Here is a 27,996-nt window from a genome sequence, read left to right as displayed (position 1 = left end):
TTTATTTGGAAATTCATCATTGGATGTGGTATTTACGTAGCCCTATAGAAAACAACTTTCATGTGAAAAACATACGTTCAACTGTTCAGTTGTCAAAACACAAAACGGTGCCTGAACTCTCGCGCCCTATATCCTGTGTCACCGGGCGTTGTTCACACAGGAAAGTAGTCCCGGTTAGTGAGGGGAATAAAAACTGTCGCTCCAGCAGAACCAGTGGCGTCTTGGTCCATGCAAAGTTCACCCAGTAGGTGAGTAGCACTCAACTATATGACAGAGAGAGAAAAAAAAAAAAAAAAAAAAAAAAAAAAAAAAAAGAGAGAGAGAGAGAGAGAGAGAGATCAGAGTTTGTTTTAAGTTCAACAGTTTTACCTGATTTGTTTAAATCAAATTATAATTTAAATCAAATTATAATTTCCTATCATCTTTTTAAAAATGTAAAAAAACTTATTTCAATCACTGATGAAACTTTTACTGCAAAGAACTCTACATCACTTATGAATATAGTTAAAGTTGTTATGCATGATCATAATAAGTAGACTATGCATACATTGTATTTATAATATATATTTCAAATATACAAATAAACTGTAAAATGTTACTTTGATCTGGAATAGAGTGCAGTGGTTTGCACATACAGTTCCTTTATACACACTGCACAAGGGTGCTACAAGTCCCATACAGCTTTCTAACTTTGATTTATTTGTTAATTGTATATATTTTATGTATATATCTGTATCATGCTCTGGTACTACATCTCTGCTCTGCTTCTTGTGCAGATACAGAAATTAGTTTCTACTCAAACTGCATGTTTCGAGAAAGTTTTCTTTCTTAATGAAATAAATATACTTAAAGTATGACCTGTTACTCTGTCATTTATTACACAACTATTCATTTTTAGGAATTATCTGTTTAAAGACTGTATTTCAAAAAAAATAGCCTACTAAGGTGGCTTTGATCTTGTCATATATGGTATATATAAAAAACACAGTCCTTTTATCATGAAATTATGATGAAGTTCCCTGATGTTTTTTTCTGATATAAATTAGCTTTAGCCTCTGTCAAGTGACCAGCTCCTCTTCTTTAGCTGCACATAAACGCCTGCTGGAATGTGGGAGAGTGCAGTCAGGCAGGCACATACTGTTGTTGTTACTCTTTGCACAGCCTGTTGGGTCAGCTTGCACAGTCACTCTGGAGAGGTCACACCATCCTTTCTCCCCTAAGTGTGTACCTTTCCATTTAGATAATTGTTAGAATCTTACTGTAGTTTCTGATTTACTTTACCCCTCCTCCTCCTCCTCTCTCTTGAATATATGTGCTCACGTTTATGTGATTATTTATGACCTTAATATAGCTTCTATTACACACTCTTGGTTTCAGGAGCCTTTGTGTCACCATTTAGATCACAGCTGACCTGAACTGTCTGATGAAAAAAAAAACTCCTACATCAATCAATCAATTTATTATTTGTCAAGTGAAATTATATAATAATACAATAATAACAATACCTAACATATAAAACAGGTCAGGGGTCGAGTTGTCAGGTTCTAATCGATCATCACACTCCTCCTCTGTCTTCACAGGACGTTTCCTGCGAACACAGATCCAGTCATGTCGAAGTCAAAGGATATGAGCTCTTCCATCATCCACACCCAGCAGATGCATGCTGCCATGGCAGACACTTTCATTGAGCACATGTGCCTGCTGGACATTGACTCTGAACCTGCTGTGTCTCGCAACACCGGCATTATCTGCACAATCGGTCAGACTCATTAACAAACCCTATTGATTCATCTCTTGTTACACACTTGTAACAATAAATAATATCTTGTTGTATCTTAGAAATATCATATTTAGCTTTGTATTCATTCACCTGTCTTGATGCAGGACCTGCCTCCCGATCTGTGGACATGTCCAAGGAAATGATCAAGGCTGGGATGAACATTGCAAGAATGAACTTCTCTCATGGCACACATGAAGTGAGTCACAGAGAGAAATATTTAGCAAATGCCCTGCTTTCTTTAAGTATTTGCATCTCCGAAACTTTCTAGCCTGATGCACTACACAATCCCAAATGGTGATGTCGCAGTAGGTTTTTCCCAGTGGCTGTCAAAGCCAAAAACACCTGCTGTTACTTTACCAATTCAAGTGTGTGCAGAGTTTGTGTGATTTAGAATGGATTTGCCCTTTACAGCTGCAGCCGTCAGTGTGACATTACTCTTGTTGCCTGGTCTGTCTGTGGCTGTAATGTGATCTATGAGCTTGTACTTGCCTTCTTCAGTACCACGTTTGTGTGATGGCTTGAGATTTGGCGAGCCAACTGCATCACAGCCAATTCTTTGGCTGATCTTATACTCTTGACCCTTCGCCTTTAAAAGTCATGCCTCTTTACCTTTTTCACTGTCACCTGAGCAGATTAGCCTTCAAATCTATCATCAGCTGTAGTATGAATGCCCTCAGTTGATATTTGTATCTTCAAAGGTTAAGCAGTGCTGTTTCCAAAATATCTCATCTCTCTGAGTTGTTTTTAAGTTGTCTGTCCAGTCTGTGTTTTAGCCAGGTTTTCAGCAACAACGAATTATTGTTGAATTGTGATCCAGGAAATCACAACTCTTAGTGGATATGTGATTTGTTACGAAAAGAGCAAAAGAGATCTGACCTCTGTCTCATTGGTCTGTCAGTTGTCAGTACAGCTATAAATAGGTCTTGTGAGAGACAGCCTCGCAGCAACAGTGCTAGTAGAAGGCATTTAGTGAAACCACAGTGAGGCGTTCATTATTGACTGAGGACAGTAGTCATGTGCAGATTAGACTTTGAATTTATTTTGGTTTTTTTGCCTGTAGTATACATTTACTAGATCCATAGCTGTGGACAGACAATGTAGCAGTTGTACACGTCCATCACATGAAGTAGGAAATTAAAAGTATTTGGTTTTTATTACATTTGTCAAACACCCTGCTTTAAAGGCAATAGCATCACATTTTTAGATAACTATTCATGTAATACCTAACAGCTATTTATGTACAGTGAAACTGTCATGAGCTAAAACTGTGTGGCAGTTGTCATTCAAGGTTTACTGCATATAGTTATGTAACCGTGCTGTCCTTGTGACTACATGACCAAGTTTGTCCACCTGTTGTACTATTTTCATTTCAAGAATTTGACACATTTAGAGATAATCTTTTCTCCACCTAAATGAAACAAGGTATTATGACTTTACTAATGTAAATTTGTATGCTTTGTATGCTATTCTAGATTTTTTTGAGGTTTTCAATGTGATAACATTTGTTGCACACCCCACGTCATACAGTACCATGCTGAGACCATCAAGAATGTCCGTGATGCAACTGAGAGCTTCGGTCCAGGATCTGTTGACTACAGACCAGTGGCCATCGCTCTGGACACCAAGGGACCAGAAATCAGGACCGGACTTATCAAGGGCGTAAGTTCTTGCCAAATTACCAAGGCTTCAATGAGGCCTTTTTTTGATTCATTGCGCAAATAATTGTATGAAGATTTCATGCAGCGATTTTTCATCCTGACAATGAACAAGCTCTCTCTCCTTGGTCTTGTTTAGAGCGGTACTGCTGAGGTTGAGCTCAAGAAGGGTGAGACCATTAAGGTCACATTGGACGACCAGTACAAGGAGAAATGTGACGAGAAAGTTCTCTGGCTCGACTACAAGAACATCACCAAGGTTGTGCAGACTGGAAGCCACGTCTACATTGATGATGGTCTGATTTCCCTCAAGGTTAAAGAAGTTGGTAAGCACACAATCATCTGTGCGGTTCATCTTGTCTATCTTTCATACAGATTTGGCTTTCAGCTTTCTGCCTGATGGTGGAAATTAAGTAACTCTTCATTCTGTGTGTCCTAAGGCAACGACTTCCTGATGTGTGAAATTGAGAATGGCGGTACACTGGGCAGCAAGAAGGGCGTCAACCTGCCTGGAGCTGCAGTTGACCTGCCTGCTCTGTCTGAGAAGGATATTCAGGACCTGCAGTTTGGCGTGGAGCAGGGTGTTGACATGGTCTTCGCCTCCTTCATCCGTAAGGCTGCTGACATTCAAGCTGTCAGGAAAGTGCTGGGCGAGAAGGGCAAAAACATCAAGATCATCAGCAAGCTGGAGAACCACGAGGGTGTGCGCAGGTGGGTGAATTACTAGTGGTCACACTTGAATCTGCACAGATCTAAATCTCTGGAGAATTGTTGAACTGATGTTTTTGTTTTTTGTCTGATAGATTTGATGAGATCCTGGAGGCTAGTGATGGCATCATGGTTGCCCGTGGAGACTTGGGCATTGAAATCCCAACAGAGAAGGTCTTCATCGCCCAGAAGATGATGACTGGCAGGTGCATCAGGATCGGCAAGCCCATCACCTGTGCCACACAGGTCTGTGACATCAGTAGGAAGACTGTTTTGTGGAAAACATTTTTAAAAGAAAAGTGTATCAGAAAGTCTTGTTGTTTCTCCTCAGATGCTGGAGAGCATGACCAAGAAACCCCGCCCTACTCGCGCTGAGGCCAGTGATGTCGCCAATGCCGTGCTGGACGGCAATGACTGCATCATGCTGAGTGGTGAGACCGCCAAGGGAGACTATCCTCTGGAGGCTGTCCGCACACAGCACAGGGTAAGAGCACCTCCGACTGGTCCCATTCCTTAATGTTTTTACGTGAAAATTGTACCAATGGTTTTGATCGAACTGCAGCACCTGTGTGTCTCATCTGTTTGTGTGTTTGAGGCTGGGAGAAAGCCTGCATTACCAATATTAACTAATACCTCTAACACTTGTTGTGGCATGTGGTGCATTCATGTGCTCTTGGGAAACTGACATTTAACTCTTTAGAGTTGGCTGCCAAGCAGCAAAGTTTTTCATGACAAAAGCTGACCAAATTCAAATGATGAAGCAACACATTGGCCATGGTAACTGAATGGCTTTGCACTTTTTGGCTTTATATACATAGGCACACTGTTTGGGCAAACCTGGAGCTGTTTGTTGCACTTAAAAGAGAAAAATAAATACCATAAATAAAGGTGCATGATCAACGTCAGGAATAATAAACAATTAACCAACACATTGATAGCTTTACCTACTCGCAACAGAACCGTCCATGAAAGCACATCACTCGTACCAGCTTGGGTTTTACTAACAGCTTGTTTAGTATTTGTTCAACTTGCTTTGTGTATCCCTGTTGCACCGCCCCCTCCCTCCATCCATCTGCTGTCTTCTTGCATTGTGCTTTAACTGTGTGTTCATATTACTCAATTAGCATGTGTCTGAGGATCTGCAGCGCACAGCAACATCCCTGGACATCATGGCCGTCGCTGTTGTTTAGCTTCTTGTCTCAGTGTGCTATCAGGTATGACGACTTCTGCACTGAGGTTAACTGCCCCTTTGTTTTGTCCTTTATAATACAAACTAACTCCTGCAGTTGAAGCTGGCTGTGTGACTGCAGCCTGACACTATTTTTATCAGGGTTTTTTTATGTTCACATGTTCAGATTGCCCGTGAAGCTGAGGCCGCCATGTTCCACAGGCAGATGTTCGAGGAGCTGCGTCGCACTTCTCATCTGACCCGTGACCCCACAGAGTCCGTCGCTATCGGTGCCGTCGAGGCTTCATTCAAATGCTGCGCCAGCGCCATCATCGTGCTCACCAAGTCTGGCAGGTGAGACTTATAAAAGAAGAAGTCCACCCTGTAAATCTCCTCTGTAAAGCTGTGACTCATAATATCCTACATGGCACCCACTGTGAGCAAAGAAACTGGTGCATTGTAACATCTCTCTATCCCTCTGCCTCCTCTCCCTCCCTAACACAAGCCCTCGGCTCATATGAAGTGTGCCAACTATCACGGCACTCACAATCTGTGCTCCCCTTGTGACCTTTTGAGATCTGAACCCTGACATTTTACAAGTTAATTTTAACTCCCTGTTCATTCCTCAACACATGATACAGAAGGTGTGTCAGCTGGATGGATTTCCTAATGATAATGGCATAATTAAAGCAACTATAATTAATATTTCCATATTAACAATGGATCAAACGACTACTTTCAGATCATTGTTTAGCAGAATGATATAATATTGCTACGTAGCTGCTGGTGGGAAGTTCACTATATCAACCTAAAAGGTTATCAAAGTGATCAACGTTGTGTTTTCCACTTCCCCTGCGGCCAAATAATCATTCATTGCAGTTTTAAGTTTTGGCACACATTTTTTGAATTGGCTTTGACATTGATATAGTTTCAGTTCTACATCTTATAATAACGATTTGTAATAATCTGCTACCTGCAGGTCTGCTCACATGCTGTCGAGGTACAGGCCCCGTGCCCCCATCATTGCTGTGACCCGCTGTGGCCAGACCGCCCGTCAGGCCCACCTGTACCGCGGTATCTACCCTGTGCTCTACACCAAGCCTGCCAATGATGTCTGGGCTGAGGATGTTGACCTGCGTGTGAACTTTGCCCTGGAAGTTGGTGAGTGGTGATGTTTTTTTTTTTAAATTAGTCTAAAAGATTTGGATTTTTTTTTTTACAGTTAGGTAAATTGTTATGGGACCAAGAGGCATGCAGTAATTTTGTTTATTGACAGGAGTCACAAGGCTTTAAATCTAATTATTGAATCCTTACTTTTCCACTAACGCCTCTCTTTTTCTCTATCCGTAGGCAAGCACCGCAAATTCTTCAAGTCTGGTGATGTCGCCATTGTTGTGACCGGCTGGCGCCCAGGTTCCGGTTACACCAACACTATGAGAGTTGTGCTGGTGCCTTGAACTTGAAGAACATTAGTAACTGCCCCCTTTCCCTCTCTTGTAACCTGCCTCTCCCCTTGTCGGACTTTTCTTTTCTGGTGGTTAAAACCAGACCACTCCTTCTAAGAGACTGAACTCAAACCCTTTTAGTGGAAACTCTTCTGTCGTGTGTGTGCTGACTCTGTTTGCATGGTGAAATCAACGTTCTTCTGCATTCACTGTACAGTACACGTTTTGTCATTTCCTTGATTTTTGGTTCTTTAATTATCCAGGGATAAACATAAATATGTACTGTCATTGTTTTCTCCAGTGTTGCATGCTGAACTGACAGTTGGTACAAAGTGTCATTGTGATCTGGCATGACCGGGTTTCTGTTCATTAAAAGGAATTCTTGGGTCAACTGTGTCTGTCTTCCTCTTGTAATCACTATCACACTAAACTGAGACATTTAGACATAAAGAGGCATTTCTTCATTCATTATTGTCAGTGCCAAGTATTCCAGCAAGATACATTTTTCTTTAAGGGCTGGGGAGGTATTTTATGCCTTATGCCATTAGACATCATTAGTAGGGAGATTACAGGAAACAAGAGACAGATACCTCAGTGGAAGAAATACATCAGTGTTGGAAGAAGTAATCAGATATTTTACTCAAGTAACAATACTCTGTTACAAGTAAAAGTCCTGCGTTAACCAAAAGTGCAAAACTATTAGGATCAAAACATACCTAAAGTAGAAAAAGTAATATGCAGAATGGCCCATTTCAGAATAATGTATATTATTGAATTATAATTATTGATGCATTCATATGAACATCACTTTAATGTTGCAGCTGGTAAAGATAATAATTGTTTATAATTTTTTACTATATACTTCCAGGTAGCTTGTGAATTTCACTAAGGGATTGATAAAGTTTTATCTTTATCCATAATAATACATTATTATTATTATTATTATTACATTATATTTATTTATTGATTATATTATGTATCATTAATCTGAATCTGCAAAGTAACTAAAGTTATCAAATAAATGCAGTGGAGTAAAAAGTACATTACCCTCTGAATTGTAGTGGAGTAGTATATAGTAGCAGAAAATGGAAATACTCAAGTAAAGTAAAATTATCTCAAAATTGCACAGTACTTGAGTAAATGTACTTAGTTACTTTCCAGCACTGTCACACTATTAAACAATAATGTAATCTTCAAAAAACAATCTCATCTAGTGGAGTTATTACAGGACAGGAAACATCAGTCTGTACACTGTTTGTCTAGAATGACATACGGTATTTGTCTGCTTTGGTTCAACCTTAAACTTTTATTTTAATAGCACTGAGTTAAACATCTATATTTACTCACTAATCCAGCAATAATTAACTCCATGAACATGGCAGATATTTTCTGGGCATTTTTAGGCCTTTATTATATATAGGTCTATATAGGTTTGCTATACATAGGTCGGAGTCGAGGAGTAAACCTCTATATATGGGCGCCCGCTCAACCAACTGAGATATCCGGGTGCCCCAGTCCTCAATTCTTAACCCGGCCTAATGTCTGAAACTTCCCCAGCGTTTCATCAGTTTCTTTATCACAATCTCTGCTCTTGAAATGAAATCAACAAATAGGACGAGCATCATTGACCATATGTTATTTTATTGCACTGAATTCAGTAGCTAAAATAAAAATATGCCTAACATACATAGGTGATGGAATCCTCAGATGTGTTGGTTAAAAGGCAGCAAAATGAGAAAACAAATATATATAAATATATGAATGACTGGCACCTCCTCTCCTACACACACCTTTTAATTGAATGCACTCAAACTAACCTTACACTCAACCCAAGCTGATGCCTCTGACAGGTGGTGTGGGGGTGAGGGGTTGGAAGAGAATAGTAATGAGGGATTGATCAGGCCCATTGGCAGTGACTGGCTAGTGACTGATAGTATCTCCCTTCCCCCTGGTTCAGTAACCAGGCAGCTAAAGCCACTGGACAGGATCCTCCAATGGTTTGACCTGCTGACCTGCAACCTGCTCACAGTTCCTCGTCGGCCACAGGTCCACAGAGAGGGAGAGGAATATCATTTAAACACATGAACTTATTAACAAGTACAAGGATTTAAGAGTCTGGTTTTAAAAAAGCAGTCAGTGATACACTTCTTGTTGATTCAGCATAGCATCACAAAGCAGCAATTGTTCAACAACAGATGTCAAATCTTACAATCAAATAATGTAAAATGAAAGAGGTAAATATGCAGCAATATGACCCATCAGGGGTTCTTATTAACCATGTGTCCAAGTAACTGCTTTAGCCCTTTGACTGGTGCAAGAACCATTCAGATCAGTCTTAGTGCATTGCTGGTTTCAGGAGGTTTGATTATCCACAATTGCATTTATTCCATTTAATTCCCTTGTTTTAATCTGTTCTAACTAAAAACAGAATCTCAGGTATCGACTCAAGTGCTTTGATTCACAGTACCTTTGTATACCCATAAAAAAACACAGATTATTGCATACTATGCTGATGGCACACAGACAAATGTTCTGTACCGAAAATAGTGCCCCTCGCCACACACTGGAGCAGTTGTGGAGGGACAGAAACGGAAATGTGTGTTGTACTATTACACTTTCCAGTACTCAGAAAACCATCATCGCCCTTTAGTTCAACACATTTTAAAATTAATCCTGCTTCTCTGCAGACAGACAAACATTACATTCATTACTTCAGTGTTTTTTGAGTGTGATTGGATTTGTTTGACCCATTTGGGTGTGCAATATTGCTGAAACGCTATCTTGGAAGACGTGCCATCATCAAACCATTACGTTAGGTGATCTCTGAAACAAGCAAAGTGCACAGTCTGTCTTTCCTACAGTCTCTTAGAAACCGCGCATACAAATGACACTCGGTGGAGGGAAAGGACATAAAAAGGGACAATCATTTTTGGTCTCAATCATAACTGGATACAGTTGTTTCCAACTAAACGGGTGTAGCTAAAAGATTACACAAAATTGCCTGGACAATGGGGTTTAAACATAATACTTATAACAAATCACAGAGTGTGATTATAATACAATACATAGAACAATTGATATTTTTATGAGGTGCTATATATACCCATCAATAGGTTTTGGATTCATTACTATATTCAAAGATGCAATATCCTGTAGAAAAATATCCATCATTGTCCATAATTATCCCCGATCCATTCAGTCTGATTAAAAATGAAACCACCGATCTCCAATCTGTTTAGCATTTCACACCCTCCAACTTTTGAAATTGACAAATGATTGGTTAAAACAATGCCAAGAAAGAGGTGAGCTCCTGTTTGTTCAGGCATTAAAGGAGGGTGTGTCTGAACCTCACAAGTTGGATGGAAGTTTGGACTGTTTTTCTTCGGTCTCTAACGTCTTAGCAGGGGATCTAGCGAGGGAAGAGTGAAAACCAACGGACTGGTTCTGAGGTTCGGGCCCAGAATGTGTCCGACTGACAGGAGCAACTTGACCCGGGATCGGGATGTAGGGTTTACTGACAGCCATGGGGGAGGAGAAGGGAATCGATGACCCTGCTACCCCCTCTGAAGAGCCGCTCATGGCCAAAGGCCGTTCCTGGTGTAAAGAGCTGTGAGAGCCTGAGATAGTCTTTATTTCCTGGGTAAAGAGATCCACCGAGGACTCAGCTGTCTCTTTGGGTGTCCACACCACCCTGGCAGGGCATGAGGTCTGAGGGGTTAGAGGGCTGCGAGAGCCCATAGCACTGGGGAGCTCACTGTTGTAAACTGTCCTTCCCCTCACAGGGCTCTGTATGCTGGGACTGTGGAGTGGAGGCGTGTAGCAGGGCGAGGCTTCAGCGGAGCCATACTGGGCCAGTGAGGCAAGGGCCGAGTGCTCGGGGAGAACCTGGGGGAGGAAAACAGATTGGAGACCTGCAAGGCTTTGCTGAGCCAGGGATGCTGCGGCCCCAGCTCTGACTGCAGACCCTGGTTGAATAAATCCAGTGGAAGACTGAGTGCTGGTGATGAAGGGAAAATGTGGAAGGTTCATACCACTGGATATTCTGCCTGCTCTGTCATGATTGTACCCCATCTGCTGCGCGGCGTGAGATGTCTGCTGCAGCTGGCTTAATAAGGGGCCAACTGAGCTGGAGATGAGAGGGTTTATGGTGGAGGCAGAGGGGGCTGGGAATCTTCCTGCTAGCCTCCCTGGCGCCCCCTGCTGGAGTAAACCTATCGGTTGTGGTGGGGTGGTCATAGCACCGTGGAAGGGCTGAGGGTGGAGCTGAGCAGAGCAGGTGTAGGAGACAGTGGTCTGGTTGATGGGGAAGACTGAGGCGATGCCGGAGTGGGGAGGATGGTGCAGGAGCTGGTGTGAGGGCAGAGGGGGCAGCGGCTGCAGGCTGCTGGTGAAGATGGGCTGGGACGTCAGTGTGGCTGACACAGGCCCAGTGGCGAGATGCTGTGCCCTGAGGGATGCCAATGTGGGAGTCTCAATCCCAGATCTGAATTGGCTGGAGTTGGTAGGAGAACCGTGCCCTGAACCACAGCTACTGGATGCGTTTGCTCCAACATGGACTCTCTTTGGATGGCTGGTGGGGTCCTTCAGGGGGCCTGGTGCCAGAGGATGGTGGAAGAGGATGGAAGGCAGCTTGGAGTGATGGGCTAAGGCCAGAGCCAGCGGGGTGGTGGCAGCAGCAGCCTGGAGCGGGGCCTGAACCAGCGGGGCCCAGATGACCGGGGTGGGTGATGGGGGCGCAGGGGGAAGGTGTAGGCTCTTTGGGCTGGTCTGGATCAGCTGCGTGCATTGAGCCATGTCACGGTCATGTTGCACTATTCTTTGGATGATCTCGCTCTCTTGAAAGTTTAGTATGCCAGAACTTTGGTGATGCTGGACTTTATTTTGAAGAACAGAGTTCCTCTTCCCTGTTAAGAAAATACAAATAAGGTTACACTATTTTTCATTTTCTATTTTTTCATTAATGAATGCATACTAAACATTATGAGGACAATAATCAATAATCTTATATTCAATTTGGTTATTATATCATGGTTTTGTTTGAGGTTTCAATTGTTTGGTAAATGCATTCATACTTGATTCCTGTCTGAATATCAAAGATTATGTGAGAATAATGATGCCATAATTTACTTTATTAATTACATTTACTCCATTGTTTAATGTGAATGTTCTGATTAGTAAAATTATTTTGTAATATTACATTTTTGTGTATTGAAAAAGAAAATTGTTGGATCCTGCCTTTAAATGTGCACCCCACATTACATCAGAAGATGCCACCATCACTGTAGTTTTTTCAGTTTCTAAGTGTACAGCCAATAACACATATAGTTAAATATAATTGCTATAATTGAACCTAGACCAGCATTAAATGCAATATATAAAGATGAAAGTAGCAAAGTGAAATATCAACACTTAAATAATAAATAATATTTACTGTAAAACATCAAATTGGCTCCTATATACTATATACGTATATACTGTGTATATATTTATCTCTTGGTAAAGGACTCACCGATACGGTCCAGGCGGTCGAGAGCCACGGTCTCAAAGGCCCTCCTCATCATGGGATACTCCTCCAGCACCTCGTTGAAGTTGTCCACCGACAGAGAGTACAGCCGACAGTAGTTATCTGCTCGCACGCTGGCTGTCCTCCTGCCTCGGGTTAGCAGGCAGATCTCTGCAGGGAGGGAGGGGAAAAAAAGTGTTATTTTATATATAAAATATATAAATTATATTTTTTTGTACCATTTCTTTACCATTGAAAATGTTACCATTCCTCACGTCCTGCTGAGTGCAAGTCAGAGATTAACATCAAGGATTTTTTTAAAATTGGTAATTAATATAAAGTGGTATATTTCTGGTACTTTTCTCATAGTTGTGTGATACATTACAACCACATTTATATCTATTTATATTTTAGATGGAGAAAAATATCAGTTTGAGATGGTAAAACATGAAAAAACCAGTGCCTCTGAACCCCACAGATGGAGCACTTAATGCAATTTCTGCAGCTTACAGTTTGTCCTGACCTCATCTGTCGTGCCAGATCAAAAAAATAAAATAATGCGCCATTAAAAAAAAGTAGACATATTTTTCAGGACAGCCATATTGAGGACACACACTCACACACACTCTCTCTCTCTTGTAAATACATTTTCTGTCCTCATATACCATTTTCTACTTGCTGAGTAGCTTTAAGCCAGAATATATGTTTTGTGATTATCATTATCATTCTCTAAAATTTATGCTGGAGCAAACATTAAAGATTAAAATGTGGTTAGAAATAATTGCCTGGGTTGTCAGATCACACCGCTCCCATTTGCAAATGCAAGTAAAGTAAATCATACATTTACTGGTTGATATTTGATGATGACATTTCACTTTCCTGCCGTATACGACAACAAGACAGCGTAACAAGGGCGACAACAAATTGAAAGTTCTGGATTTCAGCTTTAAATATGGCGTTAACAAAAGAGGAAAACCCCACAGATGGAATCAAAGATCGCAAAGCTTTGCTCCTCTTAGTCCTGAGCCCTTTTAAGGAGATGATGTGGACAATTTTCCCCAACTATAATAGTGAGGGAAGTTAATCTGCCGAGTGCCAGAGCAAAAATAAATCAAAACAAATCATACCATCAGCACTCCTTTACATACATTCAAACTGGCTCAGTGCCAACTACAGAATGTATATTAGCATGCAGTGCACACAGCAGGTTGAATGCAGACATTACCTCCAAAATAAGAGCCATCAGACAGCTTGGTGTCTTGGCTGCTCTTGGTGATGACACTGACAACGCCGTGCTGGATGAAGTACATCTTCTTGCCGATGGTTCCCTCTCTGATAATATAGTCGCTCGGCTGGAAGACCTCAAAGTGCAGTTTGGTCAGCATGGAGGTGACAAAGTTCGGATCAGCGTTGGCAAACAGAGGCATGGAGGCCACCAGTTTGCGACAGTTAAAGTTGATGATCTCCTGCAGAACACACAAAATAAGTGTTTTAGGTTTTAAGGTGAGGCCTTCACAACACACGTCAGTGTTACATGTTTACATTTCAATCATAAAATCAGGGGAGTTAATGGCTTAGTGGTCCGTTAATGAGATTCTCTGTTCTCATGAAGTCTCCAACCATTACTAATCAGATTACATGACTATTAACATTATCGTGCAAAGTAAGGGAGGCATATTAGATAGTATAAATAGGTAAACCATTACGAACAAGCATGATCACTTCATTGATTCACATATTTGCAGCTGAGAAAACTTTTTTTTTTTAAATGGATACAAATTGTAAAACGTATCCCTCTATTTAGCATATATACACATTATATAAACATTGAATAAATGGTTTATAACACAATAATGTAGTTGTAAAAGATAAAAGAATATTTAAAAGTGTTTATTAATGCACAGTATTTTTTAACAATCCTTTATCCTTTATTACAACTGTGTGTTACCATATTGTCTGTTTGTACAGCAGCCTCCACCTATGGGTGCCCACAGGAGGAGTTAGTTGTTGAGAAATGCATAAATAAACACTTAGATCTGCTCTACATCTACATTATATCATGTTATATAACATTTATTTATGTTTATATAATGGTTATAAATTATAAATAGGAAGAGTTAAAGTGAAGTGATAGTGAATCTTTTCTTTTTTGTGATAGACGGTGAAGCCAACATTATGATGACTCAGCAGAATTATCATCAAGACAAAACAACAAGGTAGATGAGTTCTGACCTCTCTCAGTGGCTCATTCAGCTCCTCCAAAATGCTTTCCTCATCAAACATCTTGCCTTGATAGCGGTGTTCGTAGTATTCGTGGATCCTCTGGCGCATGTCGGCAGGAAGCTTGTGGAAGGACATGTACTGCTCCACCTGCTTATACTGTAACAACAACACAAGTCCAATTATTACAATTAAAAAAGTATTATTATAATGTTTTAAAATATTTAAGTGAAACACCGCCACAGAAATACCGGGAACTGTAATGTAACTCGAGAGAAAATGCAAAGTCATGTTAAAAAAAAATATTAAAGTGATTGATGTGTTGGCTCAGAGGTGGACTATAATGTGTCTCATTATGTTAACAGTCAACTGTCAGGCCATCTGTGAAACCTTCCCACAGAGCAATGTTGTGCCTCTGTCCCATCTGACAAATACAGTTGCGCTCTGCAGGCTGCAGCTAATAACATTAACTACTGTGTCCTTCAGCTGTGTACTCTACCAGCAAAGCACCATGAGCGGTCCGTGTACCCAATCTATGTCAGTTCGGTCATTAGTCGCTGTTTTGCTTTTATTAACTAGTTCCTTACTCTCTCTAGTGTCTCTTTGTTTCTGTGTTGAAAATCCACAACGACAGCTCAAAAATCTTTCAATGATTTCTCTTATACAGTATGTTGCTCTGTCCCTTCACATATATTTATAGTCTCCCTCTGTGGGGCATTTTCTCACTTAAATGCCCACAGATTTATGACAGGGGGGCAAAGTATTCACACAAATACTTTGTCACAACGTCACGCATCATCCTCACCATTCAAACTGCATTTCAATCAGCCGTGGAATAACTATACAGATCCTTTATGCAAGTAAAAGCAGCAAAACACAATGGAAAAATAATAACTAAAATTACTTACAAGTAAAATTCCTGCATTCAAAATCGTACTCAAGTAAAAGTACAAAAGTACTATCAGCTTATTATACTTAAATTATTAAAAGTAAAAGTACACATTATTCAGAAAAATGGCCCCAGTGACTGATATTAGTATTGATCATATTATTGGATTATTAATAATAATAATGCATTAATGTGTAATGAGCATTTTTCTGATGCAGTTTGTCAATGTGGAGCAAATGTGAACAAATTTATACAAATCTATAACAATAAACCGATCCTTTGTTTTGTAAATGTAGTGGAGTAGAAGTATAAAGTAGCATAAAATGAAAAAACTCCAGTGACGTACAAGTACATCAAAATACTTAATAAATAATAAAACTAGTTAATACATCTAGCACAGTATTTGTATAAATGTACTTCATCACTGATTTCAACTCTTAGAAAGAAGAGAAAGTAACAAATATCAGCCATGCAGAGAACAAACACCCACCTTCTCCTGGTACTGCCTCCTGGAGGAGTCCAGAGACTGAATGAGTGCAGTCGCATGCCCCACAAACATGGCGAAGCAGGTAGCGCCCACAATCATGCTGAGGATGGTGAGCCACACGTCAGCCATGCCGATAGGGGGGTACAGGCCGTACCCGATGCACAGCATGTGACTCATGGCCTTGAACAGGGCGTAGGAATATTGCTGACCCCAAGTGTCATTCTGGAAGAGAAGAAGAGGAGGAAAGAGAAAGTTTATCACAACATTAATGCTGTAGCACACCTTTGTGAGCCTATTCACAGTTTAATATCAAGACCACGGGTGATGACGCCTTTATTTTCCCTACTGAGGGGCTCAGACCGTCAGAAAACATCACCTTATAACATGCATGCTGACTAATCCACTGGCATTACTGTCGTAGTTTATTCTTTGGTATAAGTCTATTTCCGTTACCAGTATACCTATTATTATATTCTCTACTTAGAGCGATAATTAATAAAGCGTATATCTCTAAATACTTGTATGTGATTAGGACTGCAAACAATCATTTTCATTATCAATTAATTTGCCAATTATTTTCTCAATTAATCGATTGTTTGGTTTATAAAGTGTCAGGAAATTGGGCGGAAATGGCTGTTAGAATTTCCCACAGCACAAGGTAATGTATTCAAATATCTTGTTTTGTTTGACCAACAGTCAAAAACCAAAAACATTTGGTAGTCTATCATTTTTGACAAAGAAAAGATTCAAATCCTCACATTTGAGAGGCTGAACCCAGGGCATGTTTGATGTTGGATTAATTACTTATTATAAAAAATAGTTGCCATTCATTTTCTGTTGATCGACTAATCAATTAGTTTTGAAGCCCCTAAAAACTGAGTTTCAAAACTAAAGTTCTCTATAATATTAAATACCCATCACTAAATATGCAAGTTTTGAAAACACACCTTTAAATATTATTTATTGAGAGTTTCACAATCAAAAACTCAGCTATTCTGCTTCATCAGGACTGTGAGGGTGTGATGTGATTTGATCTGATCTTCTGATTGGTGCATTTAAGTATCTGACATCATCTTTTTTCCAGCTGAGACATGCCTACTTCATACCAGTGAAAAGAGCACATACAAAAATAGAAAGAATCTCTTATCTGAAACAATCAAAACTGTTCTAAATTTGGCAGAAAAGTTTGTGTTCATGGAGGACCACATCACTCATAGTAAGACTACTTAGACCACTTACCACCATCTTGTTTCTAGTGACCCAGCAGTCAGGTGGGAAGTCCTGCAGCATGGGAACCAGGAACTGCAGACAGCCATCCCAGTGACACAGCAGCAGCATCATACCAATCAGGTTCATGATGCGCACCATGGCGCTGGCCAGGTCATAGGTCATATGGAAAACCTGTGACAGATTATCAGCATTAATGAAACAGAAACAACGAAACACATCTCTCTGTACGTAAATCTATGAAATGTCAATTTTCTCTCATACAATCAGAGGATTTGAAATATACAATAGTTGCTTTGTGAGCTGATGGAAACAGGGGTCCTTTACCAGATCACACACTGTTCTTAATCTTCTATAGACCAACAAAGACTATTTCAGTATTGCATAACCATCTGCAAGTAACATTAATGGCTCATGGGTAGTGCAGCCTCAATTGGAATTATAAAAAAAGATAATGTGGGAAAATATGTGTTATTAGGTGGTTGTGTGTATATGTCTGAGCTTTAGAAGGGAACTAACAAAGGAACTCTACCCTTAACAATATGTACATTTGTTTTTACAATACGCAGTATCATGTTTTTTCCATGACAGAAAAAAACAGACATAGCTACAAGTTAGGAGAAATCTGCTGATGCAAGGGAAATACAAAATTATTTAATATAGCACTATAGTCAGGGGAACATTTCAGAGTAGGGCTGCAACTAACTATTACTTTCATAATTTCTTAATCTGTTTGTTTAGAGAACGTTCCGCACATTGACCAAAATTTATTTAGAAAAATATAACGTTTTGGTCTTAGATGTTGTATTTTTCTAAATAAATTATTGCTTGCGTAATGGTCAGTGTGCGGGACTTTCTCTAAGCTTCTGATCTGCTACTTTTGATCATATCCTATGCACCTGCCCGACAAAAGAGGTGTGCAAAAAAGCTTTCCTACGTTAATCTGTTTGTTGAAACGTAACAAAACTCTGAGAAATGCACATCACTTATTCTCAGAGCATGGTGGTGTCTTTGAGTTACTTGTTGTCTACAACCAGCAGTTAAATACTCAAAGAAATTAAATTTGCTATTGTAAAATAGTTGCATTTAAAATGATGGAGTCTGGCATTTTTTTCCAAAAAAAGGTACTAAAATGATTATCTAAATTGCTGCGGATTCATTTTCATTCATTCATTCAGAGTTGCATCTCTATTAGCTAATGTGAAGTCTTAAATAAAGATCCAAAGAGCCTGTCCCTCCTGGATCTACCTCTTCCCACTGGTGGATGTAGCGAATGAGTCTGGAAAGGCGCAGCAGCCGCAGCAGACTGAGGATCTTGGTGAACCGGACGATCCTCAGGGCTCGGGCCGTCTTGTAAAAGTCTGAGTCGATGCGTGTCTCCACGATGAGAAAGATGTAGTCCACAGGTATGGAGGAGATGAAATCCACCACGAACCAGCTCTTCAGGTACTTGATCTTAATCTGATGCGGGTCTAGGATGATCTCCGTGTTGTCCTCCTTGACGATGCCTGTGCGGAAATTGAGGACCAGGTCCATGAGGAAGAAGGTGTCTGAGACCACGTTGAAGACGATCCAGGGTGGCGTGTGCTCGTCCTTGAAGAAGGTGATGCCCACAGGGATGATGATGAGGTTTCCCACCATCAGCAGCAGCATGGTTAGATCCCAGTAGAACCTGAAACGCACGGCCACACACATAACTCTTGTTGTAGATAACAGCAGGCCAAAGTCATTAAGGTCTTTATATAAATCATCAGAAACGTCACTGTACCTTTGACAGAATAACTGAGTTGATTGTTAATGTGAGGATAAATAAGCGAGTTTTCTGTGTGTTTTTTTTAATTAGAGATTAGAGCAAAATGCTTTTGCATTTGGTGGTTCCAACTTCTCAAATATGAGGATTTAATGCTTTTCTTTGTCTTATATGATATTATGATAGAGTAAACTGAACATCTGTGGTCTAAAACATTGGCCTCTGGGAAATTATAATGGCCATTCTTCACAATTTGTGTACATTTTCCAGACAAAACGATCAATCGAGATAATAATAAGCAGATATTAGAAATAGAAATGAATCTCTATGCGAGTTGCAGTCTCACACTGTAACTCAAAATTCAGTAGATTTGTGTTAAAGTGGGCAGAAACAATGCAAAAAACAGCAAACACGAACAAATATAGAAATGAGTTGATTCAAGAAAACAATTTAATTCAGTTCAATACTGGGCTTCTGGCCACAAGGCAAAGAAGGAAATCTGTTATTGGAATTCATCTGAATTGCTCATGAGGAAATACTGATTTTCACACCTAACTAAATCTTCAAGTATCAGTAGCAGAGTGTTCAATTTCATCTAGAATTCCATGAAAAGGAAAGGCTGTGTGTAGTGGTTGTTTACAGTGTGTTTATAATAAAGTCACCAAATTGCATTTCAAAGTATTGTAAAATATTTTTATTAAAATGTATAGCTTAATTAACAAATCTAATCAAATTATAGCCAACAGTTAAATATAAAATAGTTAGTGGTTACCTGACACCACATGTTGCCGCTGTTTTATTCACTCTGTTTACTAACCTGACATTTAATATTGTCTTATGTCTTTATTCCCCTGATTTTGCAGACTGCTTTAAAATGACAGTAGCTGATGTATAACAGAGGACAATATCAGAGCACTTTATAATTCACAGGAAACATACAGCAATGTACAGCTCGGCCACACAACGGGCCAGCCAAGATATGGAGTGTGTTTGTTTACCAAATACCATCTTGAGTGTGGAGATGCAAAGCATGCACGCATGTGATTGCATGTCTGATCCATTTCAGAGACCTAATTAACCACTGATCGATCCAACAAGAGCCTGACATACCTGCAGGGCCAGCACAAACTGCTCGTAGGGGTGGGTGTTGGGGGGGGCAGACCTGTAAAGTCGCATGCATTATACCACTTAAGGGTACTTAAGTGGCATATTAGGCCGCATATCCACAGTGTATAAGCCAAGTGCTTGTTGTAATGAATGCAAAAGTCTCACCATCTTGTCAACAGGTATTATTCAAAACCTCCATGATTGACTGAGAGTAAAGAGTAGTGTAGTAATAAAGATTATTTGATTCAATGTAGTGACAGTGATGATGATGATGATGATGATGATGATGATGATGATGATGATGATGATGCAAACAAAATCCATAGAAAAACAGCACATGCAACTAAACTGTGTTCCTGTGACATTTTCTGGACTCAGGAATGAGGCGATCAACAGTAGAGATGTGACCAGGCTATATCACCACCTACAAACTCAGATTTCAGAAACTTAGTTTTACCTTTTTATTCTAGTTACACACACCAAACCAAAAGGGAAGCAGTGAGGGCAGGGTGGCCATTTGTTCTAATCAGCTTTCTGTTGTTCTCTGCCAAACAAAGCATTTGCATTCCTCTCTTCATCTGCCTGTTCATCTCTGCGGTGACACACTGGTCCTAATTGCACTTCCCCTCTCTAGCTAAATCCACTGTTATCTCCTGGGAATCCATGTCATCTCCAGAAGTCAGCTCCCACCAGCCAGATGTTGAGTAGTTAGCATTACTGCTTTGCACACGTCACTGTACTGCAGAACACTGGAACAGCTGGACCAACAACAAAAAAAAGTCTGCAGGGGACAGTGCATTACTGCCCCTGCAGAACATCCTGTTTGCTCATCAGCTGACTGTGTACGCAGCATTCTGGACACAAAGATCAGACAACTTGCTTGTGTAATCTGGTGTTACCATCAAAATAAAGCTGACAGTTGTGGGGTCTCTGGACCTCTACTGGTCCAGAAAGGAATCTTGCACTATTTGGGTCAGAGTGCAACTACGTTAAAGAGCATGAAAGCAAAAGAGAGTGGAGTTACAAGCAAAGTGAACACAAAAAGGCTTAAAATGGTGAAAGAAGCTTAGATCAATCAGGACAGCTGAAAAAGGGATCACATTTGTACTAGAGATACTTATCTCTTGCTGCCAGGGCACAGCTGAAGCACAACAGCCTGCATGCAGCTCAGTGGCTTAACACACACCTGTAATGTGGCTCAGGCCCACCAGCAATCATATTAACCATATTTACGTAGCGTGCCAGTTCAGTATGTCCACTGCTGTATCCACGCCGGACAGCTTTAATAAAAGACAGCAGTTACTTATGCTCTAAACAACACAGCGACCGTGTTTATAAAAAATACAAGGAGAGTGTACATTTGTTACACTGTGCCGAGTTAATGCACAGTGGTCAAGGAAACACACGGTATGTCAGCACACAACTGTTACAGATATCAGGAAGTGAAGTTGAGTGTTTGCAGTATTGGATTCAACAGTGTCATAGAAGACAAAAAGACAAAAATAATCTTTAAGGTTTACATCTGTAACTTAAAGTTGCATCTATAGGATAAAGTTACTACCTTAAGAGGCCAAAAACCCTGCTCCTGCTCAAAGTGTGACCTACATTTAGCAAGAAGTAATGACACCTCATACCTCATACACAGAGTTAACAGCTGGGCATCCTGATTCCTCATATCATCATTTTCATTTCAATCTCTCTGTCTCTCTCTGTGTGTGTGCAGTGTGTTGTGGTGTGTTCCCTCCCTGTCCACACCATCTCTGCTCCATTAGACTAATTGTACTGTAATAATCTCCACTGATGTGTGCTTCTAATATCTCGAATGGTCATGTTACCCTATTTTGATTACCCCATTTCCAAGCCCCTGCTGCACTCTCTGTAATCCATTGCCCTCGCTAAATGATAAAAAAAAGTGTAATTCAGATGAGTGGAGAAAAAAACTGCAGTGACACACATCAGCATACAACTGGCCGGTGCAAATATAATGACAGTGAGCCTCAAGGTTAAATGTCTTAAAAATCCCTTGATGGCAGTGATGAACAGAATGCTGGTTTGCATGCAGCATGCAATGAAATGTAGAGTGTGCATGTTTGCATGGCACAGCATGGCTGGTAAATTGGGAAATTACAGGTTGGCTTAGTTTGGTGAACAAACTATTTTATATCTTAATTTATAGATCGACAATTATGCAGAGAATTGGTTCGTTAGATTACCATATATTAACCCATTCTTGTGTGAATGTATCCATATACACACACACACACTCATCTTGGCCAAACAAAAGAGGGATTTATATCCTACATATGATATAATTGTCATTGTGCTTCTAAGAGGATTTTGCATTGCAACTCCTTTACAATACATCACATCTTTTCCCTGTAAGAATGGCCAGTATACAGTATGAGTGGTTAAGTCTTTAGAAAAGGATCATTTTCAGAAATGAAGACATTTATCTATGAAAGGTGTGTCTGGATTACTGAGGCACATTCAGTTTATGATACATTTATTCTGCACAGGCTCACACTCCTGATTATCATGTTGTTATCATATTATCTCCATGATCAAATAATAAACAGTCTTTGTGTGGGATTAGTTTGTGTCTATGACATTAGGTTTATAGCGACCTTATCGTGTTTAATGGCATGTGTATGTCTTATCAGAAGCAGGCTATTCTATGATCACAGATTTTCTACATGTGTAGACCAAACAAGCTTAAAATGTTTGACAGGATCACTGATGCACTTTTTTTTTTTGAAAAGAAAGGTTTTCTGCACACAAATTACCTAAAATCACTGTACGGGTGGATTATCCAGAAGCCAGCGGACTTTACTCGTTCCCTTTCATGCTCCACGGCCCTCTCACTCCCCAACATCCGCAGAGAGAACTTGTTGACTCCCGGTTGGAGCATCGCCCCAAACTGCCGATGCATGAAGCCGGCTTGGTACAGCCGGTCGTCCTCTGAAATTATTTGTTCGGTACCCTCCAACTTGATAAAACTTGACTGGTCAAACATAGATTCTTGCCCGGCTGCGCCAGTCAGATCACCCGTTGCCCACTGCTGGGCCCCGGGGCTGTGCTCACCGGGGTAACTCTCGCTGACATCAGCCTCGGGGATGAGGCGCCGCTGCTCCGCTGGATCTGACCCGGGAGGATGCCGCCCGGTGATGGAAGAGATGCTGCCCCTAAATAAGCGACAGTCCCCGTTCAAGTTGGTCTTCACAGTAATGTCCCTTCCCAAGTCTTCGCTCCTGGCCTCCTCAATGCTCCTTGCAGGAGACGAAGAGGACAAATGTTTTAGCCGAATACTTTTCCTCTTAGTGTCCTTGTCGCCGTTGTCTCCCTCGTCAATCACGAAGGGTTTTTGCCCAATGTTTTGCGGCAAGCTGTACAGCCGTTTGCGCATGGAAGACTGGAATTTTTCCATTTTGAAGAAGGAGAAGAGATGCGCTCTAAGGATAGCCTGTGAAAATAGAGGGATGAATCATGAATTACATACACTTGGGGTGCCACTGGAGGCAAAACAGTGACGGCGCATCCGCAGGACAGGTTGTATCTTATTTGACACTTGGGACGTGCCTCTCTCGCCCGGTTCAAACATTGAGATGCGTCAACAATACTTGGCCGCTTCCAACCGACGGTCATGTAAAAGCGGTAAACCGTAAATGCGTGTGAATCCAGGTAACCCCACAGCGTGCAGATGAGAGCGCATCAGGATGCAGCATGCTGAGCGTCGGACGTGCCGGAGTGGGAGAACGCTGCTGCTGAGCTCCTCAATGACAAAGCATGATCTCCACCTCCTCAAAATATCTGAGCTCTCTGTCAGTCCAAGATGATGACACGCAGCTAGCACCGGCATTCAAAGAGCGCTGACATCACTGATCCATCACTCTCCCCGCTTTCTAATAACGTGAATAATGATGGAGCTAATATCGGGTTGCCATAGGAGCCAGGATGGCACATGCGCTCACCCCGCCCAGTCAGGACAGCTGGGGAGGCTGATTCAAGGATGCGATCCAGCCTTGGAGTTGATAGTTCACTAGTTGAGAGAAAGCGACGGAATGTTATAAAGTCCGGTCTTTATGCATCATAAATGTTTTTCGACGGGCCTGCATACTAAAGAAACAATATAGGCTCCTCTGTCAGCCAATACTCCTGTCTAGTCTATAGTAGGCTATCTGTTTAGACTGTATAATTTAGGCATGCATAATGGCTTAGCCAATGAGTTGTTTTCCGCTTAAGACTGATAACAGCAACTGTCAGAGGACAAGTGCGGGGATGATGCTCTAGTCTCAGAATAATGTCAATTTTGCATTAAAGTTATTGAAGTCTTATGTCCACCATCGTGTTTTCGGTTAGGCTACACAAAATTAACATTCTTAAGGCCTTATGAAAGCTCAGTAAAATAAAAGACATGAAATTGTATAGCACGGCGGTCCATTCATGTGGCTCGTTGGTCTAGGGGTATGATTCTCGCTTAGGGTGCGAGAGGTCCCGGGTTCAAATCCCGGACGAGCCCAAAAGTTATTTAATTTGAATAATGTGCAAATTATTAAATGTTGCGCAAAGAGCTGTATTGAAAAATATACACACGTGTGGTCTGGTGTAATATCTTGTAAAACAAGGTATTTACATTGCAGCTGAAATGATTTGATTAAAAATGATATCTTTATTTATAGGTTTTTCATGGGGGAGTTTCTCCTTATCTGAATTGAGGGTCTAAGGATAGAGGGTGTTGTACAGATTATAAAGCCCCTTGAGGCAAATTTTTAATTTGTGATATTGGGGTATATATAGACTTGACCTGTAATCTATGAGCCCTCCAGTCACCAATAGAGAATGTGTTGTTGGTACAGGGGCTGAAACATCTCACATGAACAAAAACAATTTTACATCCCCGCATCTTCTGATGTGAACCTACATGAGGAGAGAAGTCAATGCGAATAATGTTTAATACTTTCCTTGTTAATGGTGGATTTGTTTCAACCTGCATCACTACTGTGCTAAAAACACATTGAGATACAATCTGTATCATGGCAGATGCAACAATGCTCTGTGTCTGCAGTGTTTCATTTTTATTCCCCGAAGAAGACATTTTCAGTCATATAAAAAAGTGATGAAATACTTCCCAGCAAAGACCAACACGGCAAATTAATTTGGTGAAAGGTTGTTGACAGGTAGTTGCATTACTATTGTATAATTCAATGCAAACTTCACTGAATTGATTTAAACCCAACAGGTAAAAATGAACATTTTGTTTCCGCCAAAATATTTCCTTAATCATACAGTGATAAACTAATATAAATGTTGATAACATAGGCCAAGATTTCAACAGAAACTATTTATCTTACCTAATTTCGTTTTCTTAATTTTCCAATCGGTGGTTAAACGATTGGCGTGGCATAAATTGAATACAATAGGAGTTTAAAACGGCAATTTTTCTTTATAAAAATATATGTAACAGTTTGCAGGTTATCCTGTTTTCTTTCCTCAATTCTTCAATACTCATACAGAGCCCAAAACAATCTGTGTCTTGGCCTCAGCATTTCAAGCTCGCAGTGTCTTGATCACGAACAGCCGAGATTAGGAGTTCACACTCTATGACCTTATTTAGTACCCTGCAGTCATCACTCTCCATTATGTTTGCAGGCACGATTATCAGTGTGGGACGTCATCTCATATGACATGGCTGATTTGGAGGCAGTTGCCAGTTTATTAGGTAAACCTAAAACCAATGCAGCCAAACACAATTGCCATGTTTTTTTTGTTGAAACAAGTTGTAGAGAGGTGTTAATTTAAAGGTAATTTTGGAGGGTGTAGTTTGTGGTGGTGCTGATGAACTGTATTGCACCATACCAAGAGTCATTTCTAATATTCTGTCCACCCCTTTTCAGTCAATGAGGGTGGATTCAATATTAGGTTTAGCAAAATGTACCTACTAGATTGGCAACTGAGTGTACATGTTACATGTAATGTTATGTGTGCCATTTTCAGTTTATCATATGGGGCTTCATATGTGTAATTTATTTCATTAATTACATGTGTTAGTTTGACAGATTTTAACGCCCTCATGAGATAACTAGTCACATAATATCAAATGGTAAACACACACTGTACAGTAGCGAATCTAAACGCCCGGCTGACAAACCAGCACTCGTCCTCACAATGTTGTACGTTGTAATGTTGTGTTATGTTGTAAAACATGACTGAAAGTAGATTCCGTCTGGTCACAGAGGAGGCTAGTAGTAGAACAAAAGAAAGGCTGCTGTATGCAAATAAAACTATGAATCTTTCCAACAAAGTTTAAATCTACCCACTAAATTTGTTATGTTAAGACAATTCACTGTCCTGTTTAGTCCTGTCTGTCAGATTTATTTAAACTTCACCTGACATCTCATTACCTGAAAGAGAGATTAACTCACACAGACAGACTACAAATCATTTTTGTCAAAAGTTGTGTTCCAGTTTTTTGTTCAGGGTTCACAAAGTCACAGATGTCTCTTTGCTGTAGAAATGGACTGTTCTTATTACTGTTTGAATCCCACTGACATTAATCCAGGACACCACCACATCATCGGAATCAGGTCCAGACAATTAAAAGAAAACACATAACAATACTCTCCAGCTGGCAATAGTTATAGAAATGCTGCTGAAAGCCCAACAATGAGACCTAGTGGTGCTACCAGCCAGCAGCCAAATAGTGCCCCCCTTTGCTATACGGCTGCTCACTACTGTTTGAGAATCAGACAGAAGAAAAATACATTAAGTTGCCAGTTTATTAGGTACACCTGGCAAAAAGCCAGGTCTAGCTAATATTCTTTCCACCACTTTTATATTACATATGAGGGTACAACATTTTATGAACACTTTTCAGTATAACACAATAAGTATAATATAAATCACCAACGCCACAAACTACAGCCTCCAAACTAGCCATAAAGTTGAATTAGCACCTTCATAAAGGTAGCCTATGATTTACGCAGGAATGTTGCAAATGTACGCCATTAGTTGTAGCTTAGTCTGGCTTAACGGATGTACATTGCTGGGATAAAGCTGTCTCCGATGCACCAGATGTTCCTCCCCTCTTGCTATCGGGGCTTAGCACCGCCCAGAACGGTTTTGATTGGTTTAAAGAAATACAAACAACCCAGAGCGTTTTTTTCCCCTATCCCAGAACAGATTGTGGTGTAGCCCAGACCACACTGCAGCGCTGACACAGCGCTGTGGAGATGGGTCTGGCAGGCAAGATGATAGTTTTAGCTAGATATACCTAATTAAACTGAGTATATGCAGTGTTTCTTTGTCTGAACTATAAAATCGCAAAACTGCACATAATCGGTAAGTAGCAATATACTCTCAGTGCTTGGTACTAAAAGTTTAAACATATTCTAGATTGCAGATGGAAATGGATCAGTTGCCATCAATAAATTGATTGATTTGAACATTTCACATGTTCCTAGAAGAAGAGCTACATACCTTTGCATTGTATTTGTTTTCTTATCCAAAAGAGTAATTCAATTCAGTTCAATTTCATGTTGTGTTTTTGGCATAAAACTTAAAAAAAACATCTCAATCAGGCTTAAAAACTCACCATGTGTAATCATAGATATTGTTAAAAACCCCTATATTTCTTGAAAAGATACTGAGGACATGACCTCAGTGTCCTCAACGGTAGCCTTTAATGAAAACACAGAATTCATTTTTTCCTCCACCTATCAGTAATCGTAACCAGAATGACAGCATCTCTAGAATTTAACCCTGGGTGCTTGCAGCGTCACATTTTCCATCTTTTCACATCTAATTTATAGCTTATACATCAAAAACACTGGAAGGAATGTGGTATGCGTAAAATAAAATATAATATACTGGTAATTATAAATACACTCTTTAACTTAGGGGTCTGGTTTTAGAGGATTTTATTTTCTGATCAATGTTCATTGATCAAGAAAAAAAAAACTGAACTGTAAATGAGCCCAAGTTTGCTTCATAGGCCATTTTCATCATTACTGTTGGCCAATTGTTAAAAGGAACTCCAAAAATGTGTCAAGTAACTGATGTTA

At 40.3% G+C, this 27,996-nt stretch overlaps 2 protein-coding genes and 1 non-coding gene across 3 annotated transcripts; 2 read left to right on the top strand and 1 right to left on the bottom strand.

Moving 5' to 3' along the window:
* The first annotated feature begins 173 nt into the window (after window positions 1-173).
* Window positions 174-7,147, top strand: LOC120563845 (pyruvate kinase PKM-like). The gene is made up of 11 exons (XM_039808279.1): window positions 174-248; window positions 1,581-1,759; window positions 1,885-1,976; window positions 3,308-3,439; window positions 3,575-3,761; window positions 3,876-4,146; window positions 4,239-4,389; window positions 4,475-4,627; window positions 5,499-5,665; window positions 6,291-6,472; window positions 6,662-7,147. The coding sequence occupies exons 1-11, from the start codon at window positions 229-231 to the stop codon at window positions 6,766-6,768; spliced, it is 1,641 nt and encodes a 546-aa protein (XP_039664213.1). The 5' UTR covers window positions 174-228; the 3' UTR covers window positions 6,769-7,147.
* A 1,230-nt stretch (window positions 7,148-8,377) lies between these two features.
* Window positions 8,378-24,127, bottom strand: LOC120564395 (potassium/sodium hyperpolarization-activated cyclic nucleotide-gated channel 1-like). The gene is made up of 8 exons (XM_039809305.1): window positions 22,723-24,127; window positions 18,331-18,754; window positions 17,095-17,256; window positions 15,859-16,077; window positions 14,492-14,638; window positions 13,485-13,725; window positions 12,266-12,430; window positions 8,378-11,660 (listed from the first exon to the last, which is right to left on the bottom strand). Exons 1-8 carry the CDS (start codon window positions 23,361-23,363, stop codon window positions 10,105-10,107), a joined length of 3,555 nt encoding a protein of 1,184 aa, XP_039665239.1. The 5' UTR covers window positions 23,364-24,127; the 3' UTR covers window positions 8,378-10,104.
* A 256-nt stretch (window positions 24,128-24,383) lies between these two features.
* On the top strand, window positions 24,384-24,455 carry trnap-agg. Its single transcript has one exon. It is a non-coding gene; the product is annotated as a tRNA-Pro (tRNA).
* Window positions 24,456-27,996: the final 3,541 nt, after the last annotated feature.

The sequence above is a fragment of the Perca fluviatilis genome, chromosome 8 (assembly GCF_010015445.1).
Source record: "Perca fluviatilis chromosome 8, GENO_Pfluv_1.0, whole genome shotgun sequence".
NCBI classification, from domain to species: Eukaryota; Metazoa; Chordata; class Actinopteri; order Perciformes; family Percidae; genus Perca; species Perca fluviatilis.
This window is presented reverse-complemented; position numbering and strand designations above follow the sequence as displayed.